We start from the raw sequence: 24,632 nt of genomic DNA on the forward strand, positions 1-24,632 counted from the left end.
TTGCTTGCTTGATTTGGCAGAAGAGCAGCTGTTGAGGACAGAGAGAGACATCCATCAAGGGTGGATGAAGTTATTCCTGAGACTCTTGGTGTGTTAAGGTAAGAGGGAGGAGTTATTAATGGTAAGGCAGACTCTAAATAATTTGCAGGTATGTCTTTGGGTATCCCTGTATGTTTTGACCAAAATGTTCAAATGTCCAATGTCATGTGTTGACGTTTATTTTGTAGGTCAGGTTGTGTTCTATGTATGAGTGAGAAAAGTGAACCTGAATAAATGGATATTTAATGATTGAATTGGTGGTTCATGGATAATAATACTTGTACCTGATATCAGAGTGTTTCCCTTACATTAATTTAGCAGCAGCTCACCACTAAAAGAAGCTGTGTTACCCCTACATTTTATTTAGGGCAGGACTGAAAGTATGTTAAATCAAATGTGAAATTGGTTAATGCTTCTCAAAACTAAAGGTGGACAAAACTTGGCCCACCGTGAAAACCAGGCTGAAATATCAGCATTTTTAGTGATGAGCCAGCCAAATTCACTCACTAATTGTCTTCTGCTGTATTCTTCACATGAGGGTCATGGGGGAGCTGGAGCCAATCCCAATGACACAGGGCAAAAGGTGGGCTCACAGCCTGGACAGGTCACCAGTCCATTGCAGGGCAAACCTACAGAGATGAATAACCATTCGCTCTGATATTCACACCTACAGTCAATTTAGAGTGGCCCCTGTTTTTGGACTGGGAGGAAACCCACACACATGCAAACTCCATAACCAGGTCACAAAACTGGGTCTTTTTGCTGTGTGGCAAAAATCACTGGATGGGATATCAGAAAAAATTACGCTATAAATGATGTGAATGCTTCACCACCATTGTCAAGGGTATGGACCAGAGTGAGAGCTGCAAATGGCCTGTTTTTCACTGCACTGGAGCATTGTTTTTGAAGTGGCCAATTGTAGCTAGGTGCTAAATGCATCAGTACAAATGTCTAATGAACAGCTGAGTTGTTAAAAAGTAGTAAAAGACTATAGACTGATATTGGTAGAAATTCAAACTTGAGATATCTGTACAGGTACATATACAGATATCCAGTTACTGTGGGCTGATATTGAACCTTTGTACTGGTTATTGTATCAATAACACACACACACACACACACACAGGGAGAACATGCAAACTCCATGCAGAAAAGCCCTTGTTCCGACCGGGTCATGAACCCAGGTCTTCTTCTAATGTGATTATTTTGATAATTTTGTTGATATATTGATTAGTAGTTTGTTCTGTAAAATGTCAGAAAACGTTGATCAGTATTTCCCAAACCTGTAAATTATGATATTCTCAAACGTCCACAAACAAAATGATTAATTTTTAATCATTTCTTGTTATAGGGAGCGAAAAAAACAGAACATATTCACATATAAGAAGCTGGAAAATTGAATGAATTGATTATTAAAATCGATTAGAAGTCGATTAATAATCAATTAATTGTTTCAGCCTTTTGTAATGCATGGTATAAGTTGTTCAGTGTTGAGGTGTTTTAAATATAATTATCCATCCATGGATAATTATATAATTATCTATGGATTTCCTTTCCTTCATGTTTATGTTATATAACTTTAGTTATTCATTCCGTTAAGTTTTGATATAAATATAAATGATGACGTAAACTTGAAAATAAGACACGTCAAAGACAAAGAAACCGGTGTTTTGGAGTAGCTGCTGTTGCTTTCTAAGTGCTATACTCCAGGTACTGTAACGATATTATAGAGTACCAAATTGTAAGTACTTGTTTTCCAACTTAGTTTTAAAAAAGTGTTAGTGATGCATCCTTAGTTTGAAGCAAAGAAAGGGAAAGGGAACTGGGAAACGGACCAAATTATTACAGTATATCCAGCAAGTGAAAGATAGAAATGAGAAAGATCTTGAATGAGCTTTTGGTCTTTTGGTCATTTTGGTTGAAGACTGAAGTCTGAATGTAGCAGGCTGGTGAGAAGTCATAGACAGCAGCAGTGTGCAGCCTCTGCTGCGTTGCCTTCCAGGGTTTGCACTCCCTCGTGAACTGATGGAGGTGTCAGCTGACTGACTGCAACACATGCAGCAGCCGTGAGTGTGTGTGTGTGTGTGTGTGTGTGTGTCACATGTTCACCCCTCCATACACAGCAAACTGTGCTGTCCTCATACATTAACTACACCATGTAATTGATCATTTCAGTTTAAATCATTTTGTGAATATTGCACTCTTCTTAATCCACTAACTATTCTGTTGGGGCTACGATAATATTTAACTATTATTTTCATTATTTATATGTTTCAAGAAAATTACGCTTAAGCTTATTCTAACTGTGTCAGGTTTGGGTCAGACTTGGACAAAACATACAGGTCGGGTTTCGAGTTTTGATTTTTTTTGATTATTGTTATGCATATGGCTGTAAATTAGTCTCTACATTAGGCACACATTTACTCGGGTCAATATTTACATTGTCATTTGGGTGAAGATAGTTTGCCATCTTTAAAAAAATAGACCTCGATATACCAGTGGTTGTTGCTGGTCTTTGAAACAGAGGAAGCTCATTTCAGGCCCAGTTATTTATGCAACAATGGAGGACATCCAGCAGCTCTTTTTCCTGCTCGGTTTGTGGCTGATTGACTCGACTTCCATGGGATATTTACACCGATTATAAATGACGTTTTTCACACAATCAGCTGACTGTATCATTTCACAGAAGGGCGCAATAGAATGGAACAGTTGGAGCCAGTTGTTTTGGTAATCTACGTACTGTACTGCATTGGAACTGTTCCACTCGGTGAGTAAGATTTGCTCTTGGGTTCCCCCTACAGTTGGTAAATGGTATTTGTTATAACTGTTGTAAGCCAATGATTCCAGTGAACTCTGACGCAGCACTTCTAATGTACAAACAACCATAATCGCTGTGTTATGTTATAGCATTTTATAAAACATGATGACATAGATTTATTTTTCAAGATATTAGAAACAAAATCAAACCCCAAAAAACAACAAAAGAATGATAACTGCTTATATAACCTATTGTTTATTGTATATCAGTAAGTCAGAGGTTTTGAATGACGTCATGTGAATTTACCACACAAAGAAACTTTTATGACGTCACACTGCTTTTCTGTAAAGATTAGCCTGTAGATCTGGTGTGTAACATGTACCGTATGCACACTTACATAAAGACATTCACCCAGTCAAAAAAATCATTATTATAATAGACATTATTTGAAGGTTGCGCAGCTTTAAACCTGATGACGTGAATGTAGTCGGTTACAATTTGGGGGCGGGGGCGGGGGGGTCTCACGTGACGAGTGAGATCTTAATGCGGCGGTTCACATGACCAGACATGGTTTATGATTCAGACAAAGATCCTTTGACCGACATTAACGCGTTTCCTCCGCGGGATTTGCTCTACGAATGCTGGGGTACTCGTGTTCCATCATTTTCATTCTTCACAGGAACATAAACAACAACGCGGAGGGTGAGTGACGACACAGCGCCTCTGCTTCAGCGAACGCTCGGTCACGTCAGTCAAGTGCAAGTTAGTTCTGCGCAGCACCGACACACGAGCTGCGCTTGTAGCTGTGACACAACCACAACAACACACAACCACAACAACAACAGCATCAGCATCAGCTGTTTTCTACTTGAAGGATTTACAAAGCGTGAAAAGATGAAAGTGTGTCACGCGCTGCTTGCGTTCACTTTCGCCTGCGTTTCTCTTCCAGGTGAGTATGACTTTCACACTCTGCTGGTGTTCACTAGAGCTGAAACGATTAATTGATGAATCGATTATTCATCGATTACTAAATTAATCGACAACTATTTTGATAATCGATTAATCGGTTTGAAGCTTTTTTTCATGATTAAAACAAGATTTCTGATTGTTTAAGCTTCTTAAATATGAATATTCTCTTAATTTCTTTGCTCTGGATAACAAATTAATCATTAAAAGTCAATCATTTTGGTTTGTGGACAAAACAAGACATTTGAGAACATCATCATTTCCAGGTTTGACAAACACAGATCAACATTTTTTATGGTTTTCTGATATTTTATGGACCAAACGATTCATCGATTAATCGAGAAAATAATCGACAGATTAATCGATTATGAAAATAATCGTTAGTTGCGGCTCTAGTGTTCACACAATATTAAAATCAAACAAATAAAAAAGATAGTACACAGCATTTTCAGTTTTTTTTTAAAACAGTCTGTATTTTTTTAAAGCGTCAATAAGTCAGCTAATGAAAGTAATCAGTAATCTCAGTTGTAGCAGTCAACAATCTAACTGTAACATTACTATGCATAATATATTAAAATGATCCATTCCTAATGTAAAAACCTGACAATTATATATTAAACTACAACAAATGACTAGACTGTAATTATAACCCATTCATAATGCTATATTTTATAATTTTATAATGCAGCTTTTATTTTAAATGGTCTGTATTTACACTACAGTTTAGTCATTCACCCATTCACTCACACTTTTCTTACTACACATCTTTCATACCCATCCACCCATACACAGCCACGAGCAACGTGAGGTTAAGTGTCTTGCCCAAGGACACATCGGCAAGTAGAACCAAGAATCAAACCCACAACCTTTAAGTAGATCCCAATTTTGCAAAGTCTTGTGTGATTTCATCCGTCTATAAATTCCAGAACCGATGGTCCGATTGATTTCAAACTTGGCACGAGTAAGTGCAGTACCGAGTGTGATGTTGTTTGGAGAAGTAATTGTGTTTTTAGTCATGATGGTGTGGAAAGAAACTCCTCTGACACAGGACTCCGTACCGACCAAAAGGGATTTTATTCAGTTACAAGTCAGGCATCAGACCGAGCTTTGCAGCAGCAGCTCAGGAGAATGTTCCTGTGATCTGCGAACAATTCTGGCCCCTGTGAGCTGGACCGCACCTTTTAAAGGTTATCTAACATTCTTTTCCTATACAACACATGATCGTAAAGTTTCCTGCTTGCTGTTCAATGCAATGGAATGCACATTTTAACAATTCAGCTGAGTCTGATACTACACATACAGTACATCTACTCTTCAATGTAAACATTTACAGAAGTTTACCTCTTAAACACATTTGAGACAGAATGTAGCTGTGTTAATGTGTTCATCTAAGTCAGATACTTCATAATGCAAACGATACCGGTGAAAGAATCACACATTGGCTTTCGCCGCTCTACTGCAGCCACTCCCCCTCTCACTCACACAGCACTGTGAGTGAGACAAGGCGCAGTGAAGCTGAGGCAGATGAGGGAAGCGCAGTGCTCGACAGACAAGGCAACTGCATCCCGGTGACAACCAAACAACGGTTATGCAACCATGTAGTTCAGTTTTCCATATTTATTGTATGCCATTAAATACAAATGTCACTGAACCTCTGCTGTGTAATAGTAACAATGAGCACTCAAACACACCAAACCAACAATCACTAAAAACAGATTTTGCACTGCACTAGTAATAATACAATAATGGAAATAACCATAAGTCTGAAGATTACTAGTATTTGTGTGCACTTAAACAACGCACAGGTTTTTTCATAGTTAAATAACCTGTTTAAAGTTGAAGAATCCAAAGGCCTTATTGTTTTCTCAGATACCTGTATCAAAACAAGACCACAATAGCCCCTGCACTCTATTCTATTCTATTCTATTCTATTGGATTCTATTCTATTATATCCATTCTATCTGTTGTGTTGTGTCATTGGAGAGCGCCATGTGACCACCATGATCTCTCACACACACACACACAAGTTTGTGCAGCTATTCCACTGAGGTCACTGCATTGACCTCCATTCATTTGATCAGTCTAAACAGAGCATTAAGCCAAACCAGTTCATTCCTAACCCAGGGGTCTCAAACTCAAATGACTCGGTGGACACTGAGTGTGTGACGCTAGTGTGGTCAGGAGGGGGTTGGTCATGTGAAAAAAAAGCCTACAAATCTAAATCACAATACGACCAAGTGACAATATCATCTTTTCATGTGTGATTGATACTGATATCAGTCTGATACATGATAAATGTTAGAGTCATTTCAAGCTATTTCAAAGACATAAAACTGTGTAACAAACATTCTTCTCCCACAAAGAATAAATAAACAGCCCACAACATGACTCTGCTAATCTGCTGTTGCTGATTTTTATTTATATTTATAAGATTTTTGGATTTATACTGACTATTCTATAGGCTCCTCCCTGATTATCATGTCTGACTGGGGTAAAAATATACCAAAACAGCATTATGGTGTAATTGTGCAGTGCTGCAGCAATTCACTGACCCAAAAGCCAGTGAATGCTGATATCGTTTTCCGTGTAAAAATGACAGTTAAGATGCAAAAATGAAAAGTCATAGCAATTTTGAACTGTATCCCAATTGCAAATATGATTTTTTGACCATGTTGTCAGCTCTTTTTTTCACTCAACGCTCAACCAGCAGCAGCAGCATTTATTCTCTCGTAAGACTGGGCCATATATCGATATTATATTTATAGCATGACATGAGACAACATATGGTCTCTGATGACTTTTCCTGGTTTTAAAGGCTCATATTCATGATTGAATACATTTGTGAAATACACTTTTTATACACATTTATAAATATAATAACATTCCTAAATGAAATATTATTTATTGATGAAGAAATCGACAAAATTGTATGTGAAATAAAGTCACTTAATAACACTTAATTATTAATTATTTGTGCTATAGCAGATTTTGGCCATATTTATAGGCAATTTTATTGTTTCTAACGTTAAAAAGCCAAAGAAATAGCAGGTATTATGAAAGGGAATAAGTGTATTTTAAGATCATGTAATATAGATCATAAAAAGTAGTACATTTTTATTTTAGAGTGTATTTTCTTAAAAGAAAACTTTTCATGAGTGTGTGTGTGAGGATTAGGTAAGTCTAGATTGACCATAGGTATGAGAGTGAATGGTTGTTTATATAATGGATAGATGGAATTAGTTTCATTAATGTAACATGCTATAATTTCAGTTATTTTTTTGGGAAATTATTTGATCAATTTACCAATTTACCTGTTCAAAGTTATATTAGGTTTTACAGGTATGGTTGTAAATGAGTTGCTACATTATCAATACATTTTGTCAACTCATTTTATAATTTTTCAGCTTCTTAAATGTGAATATTTTCTGGTTCGTTTGCTTCATATAACAAAGAAATCATTAAAACTGAATAATATTAGAGCTTTAAGAACCTCATTATTTCGAGGTTTTGGGAAACAATGTAATCCACAGTTTATAGCGTCAAACAGTTTGGTAAGTTCTTTATCATTAAAGTCTAAACACAATATGGAAGTACAGTATGAATATGTGTTGAGTTGAGTTTCAGACTTTGGGGGAAGTGCGAGTCACATGGTGATAGTTAGTATTGTTAAGATGCATGAGAAGGTTTTTTAAGGACTTGAGATGAAGTGCTTTGAGTTTCTGAACTTAACACCTAAACTAGTTTGGTGTGTCAGGTGTAAACCAGTGTAAATCGGTAGCTCGTCGTGTTACTTGTTGATCCCAGTGCAAATTTTCACAGTTTAGTGATGATGTGATAAAAAACAGTAACCTTTCACTATTCACATTTTGCCAAGTTAACGTTGTATATAAATATGAAATACAATACAGATTCCATAGTAAAAGTGTAGGTTATCTCATGGAAATGTGTGTTCTGAGACCATTTACTGACATGCTGTTCTCTCTTGTTTTGATTGTCTCATCCTCAGGTGATATCCAGGCTCTTACTTTTGAGGTCAAGGAGGAAAACTCCACCTGTATTAAAGCTGAGCTTTCTGTTTCCTTCTCCATCACTTACAACACGTCCAGCAGCACGGTAAGTACAGCCCATGATGACGGTGATGTTTCCTGTGATCCCCAGTCCTATGACTTGTGTCTCCTCCTCAGAGAACAGTGCAGCTTCCTCTGCCGGACTCTTCCACAGTTGACATCGGCAGAAGCACATGCGGCTCAGACAGCAGCCCAGCGCGGTTGGCGGTGCTGTTTGGACCAGGCCACGCTCTCGGCCTGAGCTTTACAACCAACTTGAGTGTGTACAGCGTCGCTAACCTGACGCTGCAGTACAACCTGAGTGACGCTGTCTCCTTCCCTGATGCAAACAGCCCTGGTGAGAACAAACACTCACAGTGCAGCACAGTGTAGTGTGGACTTAACACTTTGATAGTTTGATAGTTTCAAACATAAATAATCCTTGTGAATTACAATTTCCTTCTCTTAGTTTAAAGAATGTCTGAATGCAAACAGTAAGAGTTTTATTCACCACACAAAAAATGACCTCGAGTGTTTTAGAATACACAATTTTGAAATATGAACATGTAAGAGCCGATGAAAATTCCAGATTTCCAACTTTATTTATTATTCTAATGACTCTTTAGAGGCATTTTTTATTCAATAAATCCTTAAAACCCATAACTTACGTTTAATGTGTTCTATGTGTGGTTTTCAACAATGTTTATGGTCTATAACGACTCCCAAAAATGTTTAAATTCAACTTTATGTCAAAATTTGGTGCCACCAAAAATGTTGTTTTACTTTCATTTAATGATACCTTATTGAAGTCAAACCTATATTTTCAATTCCATCCACTCTTTTTCTACTGATTCAATTATATATATATATATATATATATATATATATATATATACAAAATAACTTTACTATTACTATTTACTATTACTATTGTCCACAAACATCACAAAATGTATATTAAATAAAGAAAGAAATAAAGAAATCAATAAATAAATTAAATAAAGTATAAATAACTTAGGGCCTAATACTGAACCTTGTGGCACTCCACATGCTACTCTTCTCGAACATGATTTTATGTCATTCATTTGGACATACTGGAATCTATTATTTAAATAACCTTTTAACCAATGTTGTGCAAGACCTCTTATACCATAGTGTTAACATTTCTTTGGAAGTAACCAGAAAATTGAAGACGTAAATCAGTTAACACATTTTCAGTAAAGGGATTATCAGTTTTCATTTTTGCATTTACATTCATTGTATTTACAAAAATATTATCAATCAAAGATGCACTAATTATATATATTATATATATATATATATTAAATGTTGTATCTTCACACATGTTTTTATGTGAGATATATCACCCACAAGTAATATTTGCCCGATTTGTCACAACACAAGAACATAAGTACGACAAGGACTTTCATTTGATTAAGATTTTACTATCTAATAAGATGTCTATGTCATTAAAGAACGGTGACTTTCTGAGATTCCAGGTAATCCAGGTGTTCCCAACATTCCATATTTATTCTTCCTCAGCTATTTCCTCTTGCTTTGTCTGACCCGTGGTCTGTGTGATTGTGTTGCAGTCGTGGTGTTTGAGTTCACCACTTCAGTTGGGATGTGGGCGTCGACCAACACCACCTATCGCTGTGTGAGTCCCACTGCTGTTAGAGTGGGCGGAGACACTGTCACCTTCTCTGATGTGAGGCTCGAGGCCTACATGCCAGGAAATGACCTGAGTCCAACAGGTGAGACTGTATGCTAAAGCTTCCATGCCTTCCTTGGATGTAAGACGCTACACACACTGGATGACTCTGGTTTATAGAGCTGCAACTAATGATTATTTTCATGATTGATTAATCTGTCGATTATTTTCTTGATTAATCGATTAATCGTTTGGTGTTCAGAATATCAGAAAACCTTAAAAAATGTGGATTGGTGTTCGTCAAACCTGGAAATGATGATGTTCTCAAATGTCTTGTTTTGTCGACAAACCAAAATGATTCACTTTTAATGATTTCTTTGTTATCCAGAGCAAAGAAATGAAGAAAATATACATTCATTAAGAAGCTTAAACAATCGGAAATCTTGTTTTAATCATGAAAAAAGCTTCAAACCGATTATTCGATGATCAAAATAGTTGTCGATTAATTTAGTAATCGATTAATAATCGATTAATCGATGAATCATTTCAGCTCTACTGGTTTATGAGGCTCTTTTTAGCTTGGTTCCTGCTTATTTATGCACTTTTCTTCAGAGAACAAAAGACCACTGTGCCTTACGTTCCAATGACATTTTGTACCCGTCTGCTCCCCGTGTTCAGACACTTTCTCTGCCCCCTCTGCTTGGAATACCCTCCGAACTGAACTGAAATATAAGCTTCAATATGAATTCTTGTCTGTGCAATTGTTTATTTGGAGTCTGAGCCATTTTACAAGCATTACAAATTCTTGGCTTCGGTCTAATGTTCCTCTCTGCTCCGGACGTCTCGTAGGGATGGCTGTCAATTAAATACATGAAGTTCTTTGTGGGTGTGATCGCACTGAAAGTGACCAATCATTAGAGGGCCAGTGCCCTCATTGGTCTCCACCCCCTAACTGTCTAAGGTCTGGTCACTGACCAGTGAGCTGATTTGAACTTCGTGGGCAGATTTTACTTTAAAAGTAAGCCTGAAAATAGCCAAGCACGCGTGTAAAACATTATTGTATTTGATTTATTTACTGCTCTCTTGACTTTTGACATAAAACTGACGCTGTAGCGTATACAGGAGTGGGTCTGGGTGCATCTTGCTGGTCAAAGAGCGGCCAAAACATAGAACACGTCAAAAAAAAGTTAATTTGCCCCTATTTTAATTAATTATTTGATTCTATAAACACAGTCTGACCATCTCAATCTTTTATTTTGGTACTTCCGGTTACCGATTGTGTGAATTTTAATATTAGCTCATTATTGTGTTTCACCCAGAAGATTTATATTTATATGTAACTATTTAATATATTTATAAGTTGACAAATATTGGTGAAAATTTGGAAAAAGTTGACGTTCACAACACGTTTATTAACAGAGTTATTGGTGCAAATATGACTGAAAACGCTGAGAAGTACCCGCATAGAGATTCAGAATTGAATCTTACTGCTCAAAATTCCCTAGATATTCAGCAGTTTAACAGGATAAATGACTCTTGTACCCACCCGCCCCTGTGTTGTTGGTGTATATGCACAAGCACTCCCTCAGTCAGGTTCGATAATGGTTGTTTGTCTCTATGTGGCCCTGTGATGGATTGGCGACCTGTCTAGGGTGTACCCCGCCTTTCGCCCCATGTCGGTTGGGATTAGCACCAGCGCCCCCGTGACCTCATATGGAGGATAAAGTGGTACAATATGAGTGAGTGAGACCCTAACAAGCTGTCTATTAGAGGATTTATTTCTTGAAGCCGACTCACAACAACTTGTTTAGCAGTGTCAGCACACAACAGAACGACAGTATGTAACTTCGTACCACTACTACAAGTAGTGCTTGTACTTCTACTACCACTACAAAGGTCAAATTGTAAAATAACCCTTTATGTTTGTGGTTCCAGTGGAGGAGTGTCAGATGGACCAAGACCACATGCTCATTCCCATCATTGTCGGCGCGGCTCTTGCTGGTCTGGTGCTGATTGTGCTCATTGCGTATCTAATGGGCAGGAAGAGGACTCATGCTGGATATCAGACCATCTAAATAAACCTTCCATTCCTTTTGCACCTGATTGACTGAAAATTGTTAATGAACACGAGTAATGGAAGTAGTAGTTTTTCCTATGTTGAGCATGTTTTTATGTGACGTCTGGAGATTTTATTATTTATTATTTTTCTCTGTTGTGAGAAGAAAAATACTTAAGTGATGATGAGGCTTAAAAGTCATGTGATCAATGATGGAGGCAGTTTGAATTGATCTTTTTTGAAGGTAATCTGCTGCTCAGCTCTACTCTGTTTTTAGAATCAGTTGAATTTCAATGAACTGCAGTTTGTTGTTAGATTTAATTATTTTTCAAAAAACTTAAAATTACACACATTGTACGCAGAATTTCAGAATGATGCATCTCTTATTGAAAGATAATAAAGTCTATTAGAGGCTAATAAAGGCTATTTTCACATAATAGAACAATTTGTGGTTTGTTTTTATCTGGTTTTATATGAAAAAAAATTTTTCTCAAATTTGTTAAACCAAGTTTATATTACACAGATTTCATTTTCTGTCCAGCTGTTTGCAGATTTCCAAAAAGCTGGTTATTTTCTACAACTTCATGATACTCCAGAATCAGGACACAGTTATTTTGAATAACGACCATATCATACACAGAATTGACTTGAACTGCTTTATTAACCTTTAACAGCAAGGGCAGTAGACTCACTTCATGTGCTTATCAATAAACCTCTACTGCCACCCACTGGCTTTATCCAGCACTGCACATTTGGGTGATATATTTTGTCTTAAGACTACCACCACAGCATTTGCTGCCCATCCAGTTCAGTAACATCTGAATTGATATGACACATTAGGAAGGTTTAGCTCACTATATTGTTTCATATGATTTTTTTTTTCTTTAAATTAAAGCTCATAAACTCATTGTTGGAAAAAAGAGAGAAGCCTATTACTAACTGAAATACAGTGGACAATTTCTTCTGGTTGTGTTATGTCAATCTGATCATAATCAACAGTATTTTCTTAACCGTCTCTAACCCTTCAGAGTAAAGTGCATCATTCCACTAAAGAAAATATTTTTAAACTATAGCACAGACTCATTTGAAATAGAATTATCAGCTCATACAGAAAATTACTAAGAACATTAACATATGATCATATATCCAGTGCACTGAGATTGTTTGGAAAGAGTACATGATAAAAATTGATAGTAATTGTGACAATAGTTCTGTTTAAAAGGTGCAAACAGGCTGCTGGGTTCTTCTCCCAGTGGAATGTGTGTTGAGCAACAGGAAAGTCTTTTAAATGTCATGACTTTTCTGCAATGATGCGAGAGCGACTAGTCGCCCGCAGCTTCGTCAAGGTTGCCATGGAGAGACTTCCCGGTTCATTGAAAATTTTCTGGGAAAGGAAAAGAAACTGTGGGATTACAGAATTAAAAGAAAACCAAACTACAAATGCATGTTTATCACTTATTGTCTTACCTGCATGAAAGTGTGGCATTCATCAACAAATGTATCACGTGTGATCTGTTTAAAGATCTGGCAGATATCTGGCAGAGACTGGGCCTGTTGAATCAGATCCTGGTTGTGGTGGATCAGTGTCAGCGCCACACGGAACAGGATTTTTGAGCCCTCGTAGAACAGGCAGTCCCATATTCGCAGAACTGTCTGTGGAAAAAACAACAAGAAAGATTCCACCAGCAAATCAGTTAAAGCAGGGATGTCAAACTCAAATGACCTGGAGGCCAATAGCGGTGTAGTCTGGTCAAGAGGGGGCTGTTCAGTCGTGGGTGGGGAATATGATCTTAAAATTAAAACAAAATATTTCATCATGGTTTTGCAATGAAGATTATTCATGATGATATTTCACGGAATTTCAAAGTAAAAGTGCTTGTTTCGATATGGGATTATATATATTTCACAATAAAACATTATGATGCAAAATAAACCTAACATATTAATTAGGGATGTCGCGATACAACTTTTTCACTTCTGATACGATACCGATATTGCAGCCTTGAGTATTGGCCGATACCGATATTGATCCGATATCAGCACGAATCATACATACTTTATTGACTTGTTTTGTAGTGTGGAATGTTAGAATAGGCTTGATCAAGTGATATTACTTAAACAGAGAACAATAGTCAGCAACAGTAGGTATGAGAAAAACTGACCCATTTGTTATTAACCAATGGGTTACATCAATTTTAACCTTCAACATAAGAATACTGGCTTTTTTTCCATGTTAATTTCATAGTCTATGGTTAATTTCATCAGGAGGAACGTACCAAGTGCTCATGGGGGTGTTTTCAGAGCCCCCGTGTTTCACAGGTAACAGCGTGTCTTCATAGAACACCTCCCTTGTTTTCACTATTTTGGATTAGGACCGGCCCCGCAGACGTATTGTGTAGTGTGTGGAGCTTCAGGACACATTTAAAACACACAAAGCTCTTGGCATGGCTGGTTTTTGGGGTATAATTAACAAACGGAGGCTGTTGAAAATCGGCAGGTGGTGCTGGTTTATGAAATAATGTTTTTAGCAGCTCGCCTAAGGATGAGCTAGCATGGTGCTAATGGCTAACTCGCGCTTTCTGTGCGGCTTCGTAGCCTCTGAAATAGCAGTAGCACACACACGCTGTTGTTGTGATCACGTGGGCTCTACATGTATCCAACATGCAGAGCCCACGTGATCACAACGGGCGCTGCTGGACAGAAGTGCTGGAGCAGAATGGACTGTTGTATCGGAGCGCTTATATCGGAGATTTTAGAGGCACACCGATATAATCCGATATGCGTTTTTTGGCTGATATCAGACCGATATCAATATAGGATCGGGACATCCCTAAAATAATATATAAAAAAACTGACAAATAAATCTTCACTTGGAAATAATAATCACATTGTTCTGCATATAATCTCACATCAACGACAGAGAGAGAGACAGTGAACAGTGTCCACAACACTGCTAGTAATTATGACTCAACGTTTGTTCTGCGTAGGCTTGTCTATGTACATCAAGCAATGCAGGGCATGACGCAGTAGGTGGTGTCATAACAAACAAGAGACATTTACCTAAATATCAACTGAACTTCTTTCGTGCACAAAATTTGAGCACTTTCAATGACTAAACTTTCAAGGATTTCCAGGACCTGTGGGAACCCTGTAATGTGGATAACTGTAATTAAAACACCAAACAAGCTTAAATAAATATCGTTCTGACCCAGGCGTACAAAACAAATACAAATGAAGATGGACCTGACAAAAATAGAACATTGAAATATAATTTGGATAAATCTTCTCTGTTAAAAAAAAACTTTAAACTTGTCAATAAATAAAAAACAATGTCATGACCCATCATTAAAACCAAATGTCTATTTATTTATATAATTTGTATAATTATTACTAATATGAAAATGTCGCTAGCAAATATATTCTGTGCCTCGGCCCCCAAATGCTGAATCATCACTCAGCTACAATAAATTGTTTAGAATTTATACCTAATTTATAGTGAATGATAAATGACACAGCAATAGTGAGCAACAATGCAGACCTTTGTACATTATAGGGCTGAATCATTTGTCTGAAAAGCCGCACTGTCATAAAAACAGTGTTTGACAGATAACAAGCAACAAAATGACCCCCTAGGTGTTTCATCAAGCTTTCTTATATGTTTGACTTTTACATTTTTTTTAATCTTGACACTCACCTCGACTGGTAAGACATCTATGTAGAGGCAGATGAACCATCGAGAGACTACAAGAGTCCACATGACGTTATGATCCACCATGGTCTGCCACACTCTGGGGACTTTCATTTTCACCAGCTCCCCTAACACTTCCTGGTCCGTCTTCAGTCCCAGCATGGCCGGACTGTAGTAGTCTACACAGACACAGACATACAGTACATCTGTCTGAGATATATATGAAGCTCTATGTTGAGAAAGAGGTTTATATATATATAGCTTACATGCAAAAGTGACAAACACAGAAGGAGCTGAAAATGATATTGTAACTGTCAAATTGTTTTAAGTAAGTTATTAAATGCAACTTCACTTATTTGAGTAAGTGTTCATCATAAATTCAAACAGTGCAGGTCCTAACACGCCAGACAGATAAAGATCATGTGACCTGTTACAACATTAGTCTTAGCCTAGAGCAAAGGGACAACCAGAAAATCAATGCAAACACACACACACCTAAACTTTCTTCTAACCCTAAAACCAGGTCTTAACCCCCAAAAAGCCCTTTCAAATTGTGAGCACTGGACACTGAAATGTCCTCACTTTCCCCAAATGTCCTAGCTCGATTATTATCTTTTAATCTTTCTGCAAATGTAATGTTTTGTTTGTAATCTGCTCAACTTGTCTCTGTACATATGAAACCTACAGCATCAGAGAGGGATCTCTCCTCTGTGGCTCATCCTGAGGTGTATGTACCCTGTACAAGGGTTTTTGTGGAGTTTTTTTCCTCACTGTCTAAGGACAGAGGGTATCACTTGTGATGTTGGACTGTATAAATAAAATAACTGACATAGGGCAAAAAAGCAGGGTCATACCGATGATATTTTGTAGACAGACAGAACCCTGTGCATAAAGATCACCTGTTACACACACACACACACCAAAGGAAAAAAATCCCCAGATTTGAATGCGTCAGAGATGCTGGACGTGTACCTATCAACATCCCTGGTTTAAACTGGTTTGGTCCTCACAAAGATACAAACGCACACACACACCTGGTAAGATTCTGCTAAGGAGTGCATCCATCAGCCAGAAGGATTTCTCTTCATCTTTAGTGATGATAAGTAGATACCCAGCTATGAAGTTCATTCCCTGTGGACAAAAGAGAGACACACAGACTTCACATGAGGAGAGCAGTGAGATAAAGCATCCTGGTGAGTGAACACACTGGGTATGTGGATGGATATATGAAATAAGATAAAGACACAAATAGGCTGCACGCCAACTGGATAAAAACATTTGAATTGCAAAACAAGCTGCATGTGCTCCTATGAATGAAATATAAATACCACAGGGTTCTCCACACTAACATAAACACTAACCAAGCTTACTGGGAAGAAAGTAACATTCCTGAGGGTTTATAGACCATGTAGGTCCAGTATTGGTCATATGACACTGAATGTTGCTCACTGCTGCAGCAAGGAAGGCTTCTGCTGCATGTATTCAGAGAATGTGTCAAGTTTCATTGGATTTTGCGAAGTAATTTAAATACCTAATTTGCATATTGTGATATTATCTTCAATTATATATCTTGTCCACCTCTAGCATAGAGCAGATTTTTAAAAAAAAATTTAAATGGTCACTGTAAGTAAAATAAATAATCTCCCTGAATGAAATGTTGAGAGGAAAAAGGAAGAGAAAGAAGAAAACACTCCATGCAGCCACACAACTGGTAGAGGACTGGTAGAGAAAAAAGGAAAGAGAGCAAGACTGTGGTTAAACCAGCTCTGTTTGTGTGTAGTGTGTCATAAACTGTGACCACTAAGTTTTATATTTACAATCTAGACAAACATTGATCTGTGTCATTGTTCCAGCAATGTTCACCTGCTTTGGTCCCCCACAAAAGTGTGTATGTGTTAAGTTTTTTATATAAGGGTTGTACCCAATTCATAAACTGATTTTAACATATCTCTTGGGACAATAGCTCATCAACTTGATGCACTTGTTTACAACAACATCCTTTTTGGCATAGTTTCTGACACTTAAGCAAGGGATGGGTCAGCCCAGGAGTCTTCTGTTTGTTACTGCAGTCTCACCAGATGTCTCCAATTCTCACACCTACAACATTTAAGCAAACTTAAGTATGCTTTATCTACTTTAACTATGCTGCATATAAAAAAACTGAGGACATTTTGAATAATTCTCAATAATACAATAATACAACACACCGAACACTGCAGTTCAGTGAAAGTCAACATAACTGTGACATACTGTGACCTTCTACCCCACATGACACACAAAACCCAAGGTCCTTTACAATAGCAAATGTAATCACAGTAACTACTATTAACTTAAAATATCCATGATTGCAGGACAGGTATGAAGTTGGGTGTTCAGTTGTCCAGTGTTACCTGGCAGTAGCCCACAGTGGGATTGTGGTAACCAGAAGCTAACAGTACATTGTACAGAGCTTTCTGCAGACATGGGTTGGATGTCCTGTGGAAGTGGATGTTGTCTGGAAAAGTTCGGTTCAAGTCTGAAAGAAACCACATGGACAGCGATCATTACTCTGATGTGAATGAAAAAGAGGCAGCAGGAAAAAGAATGTCTGCAGTCGTACGTTCACAATAATGTGCCAACTGTAATGTTTGTGGATGTGTAGTTTAATAAATGTTGTGGGTACAGGTGAAGCAGTAAGGAGTAGAGATACTAAAGCCAATGTCACCAGTCCATCGCAGGGCAAACACAGAGATAAACAACCATTCACTGTCATGTTTTTGGACTGTGGGAGGACGCTGAAGTACGCAGAGAGAACCCATGTGCACACATGGAGAACCACCTCTACCACTGAGCCCGAGCAACACATTACTATCACTTGTTTTATCAGTACCAGGAGAAGTCATGTCATTATCTAACATGAGGTAACACCAACAGCTCTCTGTGTTTTTCAAACAGCAAACTGTTGAGCATCATTGTGTCCCGTGTGTCTGACTGTTGCCTGTAGTTTTTGCAGTGTTGTGCATCTACATTGACTATAGTCAGCATTAATCATTGAGCTGAATCAGCAAACTGACACAGACGGCAGTTACGGATAAATAATTCCATGACAGGGTGCTCAAAGAAATTCTATTATTTTACTCATTTGAGTTAGGTTTCTCCTCATTCTCATGTCTGGATTTTTTTTGTTGGACAAATTAATCACCACACTTAATTATCCAGAGCTTCAACACCACAGCTCAAATATTACAACTATAACTATTACTAATACTATATATATATGTTATATACCTACTCATAACTGCTAACATTAATACTATCCTCAACCACCATTCATCAACGGCTTTTTCTTTTCTGAGGGTCACATGAGGCGCTGGAACCAAGCAAGAGGCATGTCACACCCTGGACCAGATGATGAAGATAATAGTGACGATAAACATTATCATTAATGGTATTCATTTTGAAATTAAATGCTCCTGGTCTCTATCTTCTTCTCTTTCCTCTCTTTGTAAATATGTAAATGTGTGTTGGTAACAATGAAATTATCTAAATATAGTCAAATTCTGCTATAACACAAATAATTAGATTTGAAATGAAATGTGACTTGTCAAAATATACTTTTATTAATTCCATCTATTTTTTAATGTAGTATTCCAAATATAATAATAGATTATCAATGCAACAGCATTTAAAATCAGGAAAAGTCAGCACAGATATCTTATCATAATATCAGGATATCTTGTCTCATCTCATATAGATATAATATCGATGTATTGCCTCGCCCTAGTACAGATTGGTCTCAAGTAAATAATGATCTTCAGATGTGGATTGGTTACATTCCCTGATCAGGTCAGACAGAGGTTCATGTGTAACTAGAGCTGAAGATTTATGGTGCAGCATCATATTATGTTTCTTTTCCTGCTTAGTTCTTTAAAATTGGCCTGACAACAGTTGAAACTGTAGACACACTCACCTGTGCGGATGGTCTCCACCAGTTTGGGGTCGTGCTGGGCTGCGAGCAGGGACTGGTAGTATCCTGGGTTCCTCTCTAACTGTTCTTGAGCTCCACTGGATGCCATCCAGATAAGAGATCGGTGTTCATTGGGAATCCCTTTACGCACATAACGCTTTACTGAAGGAGAAAGAAAACATTTGAGTTTAAAACCCATGTTTATTTAATGCAAAACTAACCCCTTGTGTGTGTTACCGGTTTTGACACTCACATTTTACATTCTTCTGCACCTTTCTCTGGCCCTTCAGTAGTTTGGACCACTTGATGGCGCGCCTGGTGAGTATGACTAGATACTCGGACATCAGCGCCTCATATGACTCATAATCAAAGTCTTTTGAGCGCTCAAAACCATATGGATCCACTCTGGACCAGAACAACAGTAAACAACTGATTAAACACATCAAAGTACAGTAAATCATATTTTTATCTGGAATACACTTAATAGAAACATTGAACCCAACTATACAGATTTATATATATATAGATATATATATATATATATATATATATATATATAAATATATATATGCAGTGCAAAACAAGAAAACTAATATTTTATAAATCTTTCAAAAACTTTTTTATACCCAAATTTAAGCCAGCTCACTGGGATTCTCTGAGAAGTCAGAAATTAATGAAACGTAGAAATTGAAGCACTTAAACTAAGCAAATAACTATAATTTGACATATTAATCAAGAAATATATTTTCAGTTTTTTTGTAAAACAGTAAATTTGAAAAATCAACAATAAAAATTGTATTTTAGCATTAAAAATATACTTTCAGTTAATAATACACATACTGTATTTACACACAAATTAAACATGACATGTTCAAAAAGAAGCAGGAGGAATGTTTCACTCATTTGTTCCTACCCCTTTTACACCTACTTAAATATCATGTTTAATGCTGTTTAATGTTGGTACCTGCTAAGGAAAACATCTGAAACAAATGCCACCAGCTTGGCTGTGTGGTCATTAAATAATCAATCAATCAATCAATCAATCAATACAGTACTAATAAAAACACTATGCCTATATACAATCCAATATTACTGTATATAAACAATTATCCCTGATTTATATACAACTCCAAAAAACAATTACAACCACATACAGTACAAATAAACTTTCCCTATTCTAATATAGACAACCCAAAACAGTTCACAACAAATACCAATTATCCATCCAGTAAGCAAAGTAAAATTTAGCCAGCCAGCACATATCCTTATCCTTACATGTCTTTAGAAAATACTTTTCCTGTATATTTTTTGAAACTGATTTCTATATGTTCTCTGTTCTCACTCGAGCTCTTTACCATTGCACAAACTAACTACTTTCATAAAATAAATACATTTTCTTTCTGTGAACATTTTGTGTATATTGTTTGGAAGTATATTTCTTGCTTTGTAAATTATTTGTGTCATCATAAAATTTTACCTCCTCTATAAACGTCAAAGTGAAGGACTTTAAATACAGCGCATTCTCTATCCTACACTGTTTACTATTCTTATGGCTCTGTTTTTGAAGTACGTATAATGGCTGTAGGGTGCTGTAGGTGTTACAATCCGTTTTTCCTACAGCTACACTGTGGTTTTATTGAGGTATTACTCATGTGGTATGGTCCTAAATATCTTTACACAGTCATTTATGTCTTTTTGTCTTCCTTATGGTAACAAAAAGAAAGTCCCGACTGAGTGAAGACATGTTCTATGGTTATGCTGATGTTAAGGGTTAGGTTAGGCCAGTGGTAGTTAAGGTTAGAGTAAGTGTGCAGGAAATGAATGGAAGTCAACATAATGTCCTCTGAAGTCATGGAAACCAGACTATGTCTGTGTGTGTCAACCTATTGACGTAAGTAACACCATAATCTTCCTGCAGCTTAACCCTTTCATTCGCACAAAGACATCGCTGCAGAGGAAATGTACCTACAGACCAGCAACGTGGTGTAGTTTTCAACAGCAAGTACAAACAAAAAGACCCTAGAGCCAGTAAACCCCACACCTCTTTTACTGTGTACAGAAAACAGTCCAGGTTTTACCAGCAAGGCTAAAATAAAGACATTATTATGTAACCACTGCATTCCTCATCAGGGGAGTGTCTTTGTTGACAAAGCAAAAGCAGATGTTTAAGTGTAAATGGGGGACTTGAAGCTACCTAATCTTATTATTGTTTGAACAGCACAGCGGTCCTTTTCTCATTAGAAATAACCACATAGTATTCACGGAAGAGTGAAGTATTAATTCCATCGACAAAACCAAAACGCCAAATTGTCAATTAAGTTAAACTTTTTGCAATTTACTAAACCAGACAAAGTGGGCAGTTGTCAAAGAACACAGAAAAGAAAGTATCTCAAAAGTCCAGGTTTAGACTAGTCTTTGAAAACAAGTGGATACATTAATTTTAATTTGTTATATATTAGCAGAGTTGTTTTAGTAGGTTTTATTACCTAGATTTTTGTAGTTTGTTTTATATTATTGTACATACATTTTTTAAATTATGGTAAAGTATGCTGTAGTGCATATTATCCAATACATTTTTTTCAATATCAAGTATCTAACTCAGAAACTCAGAAAACCCTGGGCAGTTTACAGCATTATTCTATCACAGAAGGACTGTGAAAATGCATCCAACAGTTATTGCCATCAGGTATTTTCTTTGATTGGGCTATCTATCATTTTTGAAATTTTTAGGCCTTAATTAACAATTATTTTCATAAGCGATTCATGAGTCAATTACTTTCTTGATTCATCGATTAGTTGTTTGGTCCATAATGCTAAAAAATGCTGATTGTGTTTTCCAAACCTGGAATTGATGAGGTTCTCAAAAGTCTAGTTTTGTTCTCAAACTAAAGTTTTGTTTTATTCAGTTTTAACACTTTGTAGGGCTCTTTGGAGCCCTACAAACTGTCATTTTCAATAAGGAAATTTTATGTTACGTCCACTGCTGATCAGCAAATATTGGGGGTTATTTGACAGAGCGAAGCAGTGGGTGGCAAATTTATAGTCTGAGTCAACATGAAGAAGGATTTTAATAAAGAGCACCAGCAGCTGTTGACACAGAGGACTTTTCTAGATGTTTCCATTTATTTGTGGTGATGTTTGCTTCTTTATGTAGTGTAGGGATGTTTCCTCAGTAGTCCACACATTCCTCCCATCATCTGTCCTATCCCACATTGTCAATCAATACACTAGCTTTCACACCTCCCACAAGCATAGTAACGTTTGTGATATTTCAAGATTTTATCAAATGTTCTGTTTTTAAAGGCACACGTGAATAAAATAGGCTGATTGAAACTGACCTGAATACAAAATATGGTATTTAAAAGGTTTTAGCAGGCTTGGTTAGCTGCTCAAGCCACAATATCTTACATTGAGCTAGGGATAAGGCAATAACAATATAACGTTTCTGATTATATTGAAGCTAATATTATTCTGAAACTAATTTCAGAATGTCTTGTTTGATACATTTGAATTTAAGTGCTGGAAAAGCATTTTAAATTAACTTATATAATTACATTTAAAGACCAGAAAACTTCCACAAGAGTCTGGGAATGGCAGTTTAATATTTTATGTAATATAATATTACTGTTAATGTATTACCTGTCCACTCTGTCGCTGGCTCTTCCGCCGATGGAGCGCCCCCTGCTGGTCGCCCTGTTCCTCTTCTCCATCTCCTCCAGAAAAGCCGCGCTACTTTCTCACCATGTTTCTACCGTCACAAAACAAATACTGACATTTTAAACCGTCTCGCATGTCGAAGTAAGTTTGCCTAAAAGTAAACTCTCCGCGTGTTTGAGGGCGCAGGAACGGCGGTAGGCGCAACAGCTTTGTTTGTGCTGTTCTCATTCACGAGGAAGAAAAAGCGGCGAAAAACTCACAGACGCATTTTTACTCGAACCAAGAAAGAGTTTTGGTAAACATGCCACAAATGTTTGATGTTTCCGCCGATGTTCAGGCTGTTGTGAAGAGGGCAGACTTTTCCTTCGCTTTGATCGCCATCCACATGCACCTGCTGCTGTTGTTCCCACTGTTCCCGGACTGTAACTATAAACACCTAACCCACTAACTAATTAACTGACCTGTAGCTCTGCTAACTAACTAGCTAACACAACTAAGAGCTACAAGGATGTAAATCTATGTCCAACCTTCTTCTCTTCCAGTATCCACTTCTTCTCCATGGAGGATTTTCACACTCGTGACGTATTTGCCCCGGGACACACACGTCAATCAGACTTGGTGGTGCGTTCAAATGAATCACGTAAAATCCTCATTGGGTTAGAAATGTGACTGGTGGTGCATTCAGGAAGTATCGGACAGAAGGCAAAACAAAGGCAATTTTCATTCAGTGAAACTTCACATACATAAAGGTAGATTGAAGGCACTGTACGGAGACATTAAACTCAACACAGAGACAGAAAATACTCAAGACAAACTAGAAAATACATTTTGTGACCGTTTCGTATAACAAGGGAGCACAAAATAATAATAATAAATTAATAGTTGAATAACATAATTAAGAACAACACAAGGTAAACAAAGATTAACAATAAAAGAATGAAATATTTAAAGAGATAAGAAGTATAAATATTGAACAAATAAAACTATTGAAATATAACACTAGGTTAAAGCAAGTAAAATAAATACAAACTAAATAGGATAATGACTTCAGATTTGTATAGATTTTATATCAGAATTAGCAATATTAGCTTAAAATGATATCATGATATAGAAATAACATTTGTAACAATATTTTACATGATTTGTTTTGATGCACAACGGTAAAAAAATCACATTTGAGAAGATATATATGCATGTACTGTTTCTAATTATTTATCACGTTTACGCAATATTTATCTTTATATACAAACTAAAGCTCCAGGGACCACACAGCAACCCTTGTCTGACATTAAGCAACAAAAAAAATATTTTCGAACTACATTCAGTGTTTATTTGGCAGAAAAGAGAGAGAGTTACTGTGACATAACATGTTTTTTTTTGCTAGCTCACAGTGTAAGTTTCTCTGGTAACACATGAAGGCAGCAAAAATATGTACTTCTTCAGATCAGCCACGTAGCACCGGTATAAGCATCCATCTGTCAACATGAGCATCTGCTCAGCAGCTCTGTACACAACCTGTTACCTCTTACCTGCTTCAATAACTATATGGCCTATTTAATTTCCTGAGCTAATATTATCAAAACATACAGCACATATCAGTAAAAAACAATACAATAATAAAGATAATAATAATATTCGATTCATTGGTGCAGCTCTAATTTATTGTGCGGTCCATAAAATGCCAGAAAATAGTGAAGAATGTGGAATTAACATATATATTTTATATATATAAATTAATATACAAATATTTATACAAATATTCAGGTTAGAGTCACTGTGTAGTGAAGACATAAGAAAATATTCACATTTAGGAAAGTCACAGAAG

General features: G+C 36.8%; 2 protein-coding genes across 3 annotated transcripts; one reads left to right on the forward strand and one right to left on the reverse strand.

The window, feature by feature from the left end:
• The first annotated feature begins 3,315 nt into the window (after window positions 1-3,315).
• lamp1a (lysosomal associated membrane protein 1a) lies at window positions 3,316-11,563 on the forward strand. Its single transcript, XM_058629652.1, has 5 exons — window positions 3,316-3,746; window positions 7,770-7,876; window positions 7,948-8,167; window positions 9,402-9,563; window positions 11,396-11,563. The coding sequence occupies exons 1-5, from the start codon at window positions 3,692-3,694 to the stop codon at window positions 11,533-11,535; spliced, it is 684 nt and encodes a 227-aa protein (XP_058485635.1). The 5' UTR covers window positions 3,316-3,691; the 3' UTR covers window positions 11,536-11,563.
• A 595-nt stretch (window positions 11,564-12,158) lies between these two features.
• grtp1a (growth hormone regulated TBC protein 1a) lies at window positions 12,159-23,397 on the reverse strand. 2 transcript variants are annotated; one of them, XM_058629651.1, is made up of 9 exons: window positions 23,068-23,397; window positions 22,790-22,898; window positions 19,404-19,555; window positions 19,154-19,312; window positions 17,595-17,719; window positions 16,239-16,335; window positions 15,211-15,383; window positions 12,984-13,169; window positions 12,159-12,900 (listed from the first exon to the last, which is right to left on the reverse strand). In XM_058629651.1, the coding sequence occupies exons 2-9, from the start codon at window positions 22,858-22,860 to the stop codon at window positions 12,808-12,810; spliced, it is 1,056 nt and encodes a 351-aa protein (XP_058485634.1). In that variant the 5' UTR covers window positions 22,861-22,898; window positions 23,068-23,397; the 3' UTR covers window positions 12,159-12,807. The 2 variants fall into 2 exon arrangements, with proteins under 2 accessions (XP_058485634.1, XP_058485633.1); XM_058629650.1 differs by having other exon boundaries at window positions 22,790-23,397.
• Window positions 23,398-24,632: the final 1,235 nt, after the last annotated feature.

Source organism: Solea solea, chromosome 5 (assembly GCF_958295425.1).
Source record: "Solea solea chromosome 5, fSolSol10.1, whole genome shotgun sequence".
Classification (NCBI taxonomy): Eukaryota; Metazoa; Chordata; class Actinopteri; order Pleuronectiformes; family Soleidae; genus Solea; species Solea solea.

What these genes read in the sequence shown, in the direction of transcription:
- lamp1a (XM_058629652.1), top strand. Translation starts at nt 3,692, where the DNA reads ATGAAAGTGTGTCACGCGCTGCTTGCGTTCACTTTCGCCTGCGTTTCT. An exon ending in CGCCTGCGTTTCTCTTCCAG is followed by an intron (nt 3,747 to 7,769) that starts GTGAGTATGACT and finishes TCTCATCCTCAG; the next exon opens with GTGATATCCAGGCTCTTACT. An exon ending in CCCTGATGCAAACAGCCCTG is followed by an intron (nt 8,168 to 9,401) that starts GTGAGAACAAAC and finishes ATTGTGTTGCAG; the next exon opens with TCGTGGTGTTTGAGTTCACC.
- grtp1a (XM_058629651.1), bottom strand. Translation starts at nt 22,860, where the DNA reads ATGGAGAAGAGGAACAGGGCGACCAGCAGGGGGCGCTCCATCGGCGGA. An exon ending in GGTGGAGACCATCCGCACAG is followed by an intron (nt 17,720 to 19,153) that starts GTGAGTGTGTCT and finishes GGTTTCTTTCAG; the next exon opens with ACTTGAACCGAACTTTTCCA. An exon ending in CCACTGTGGGCTACTGCCAG is followed by an intron (nt 16,336 to 17,594) that starts GTAACACTGGAC and finishes TTTTGTCCACAG; the next exon opens with GGAATGAACTTCATAGCTGG.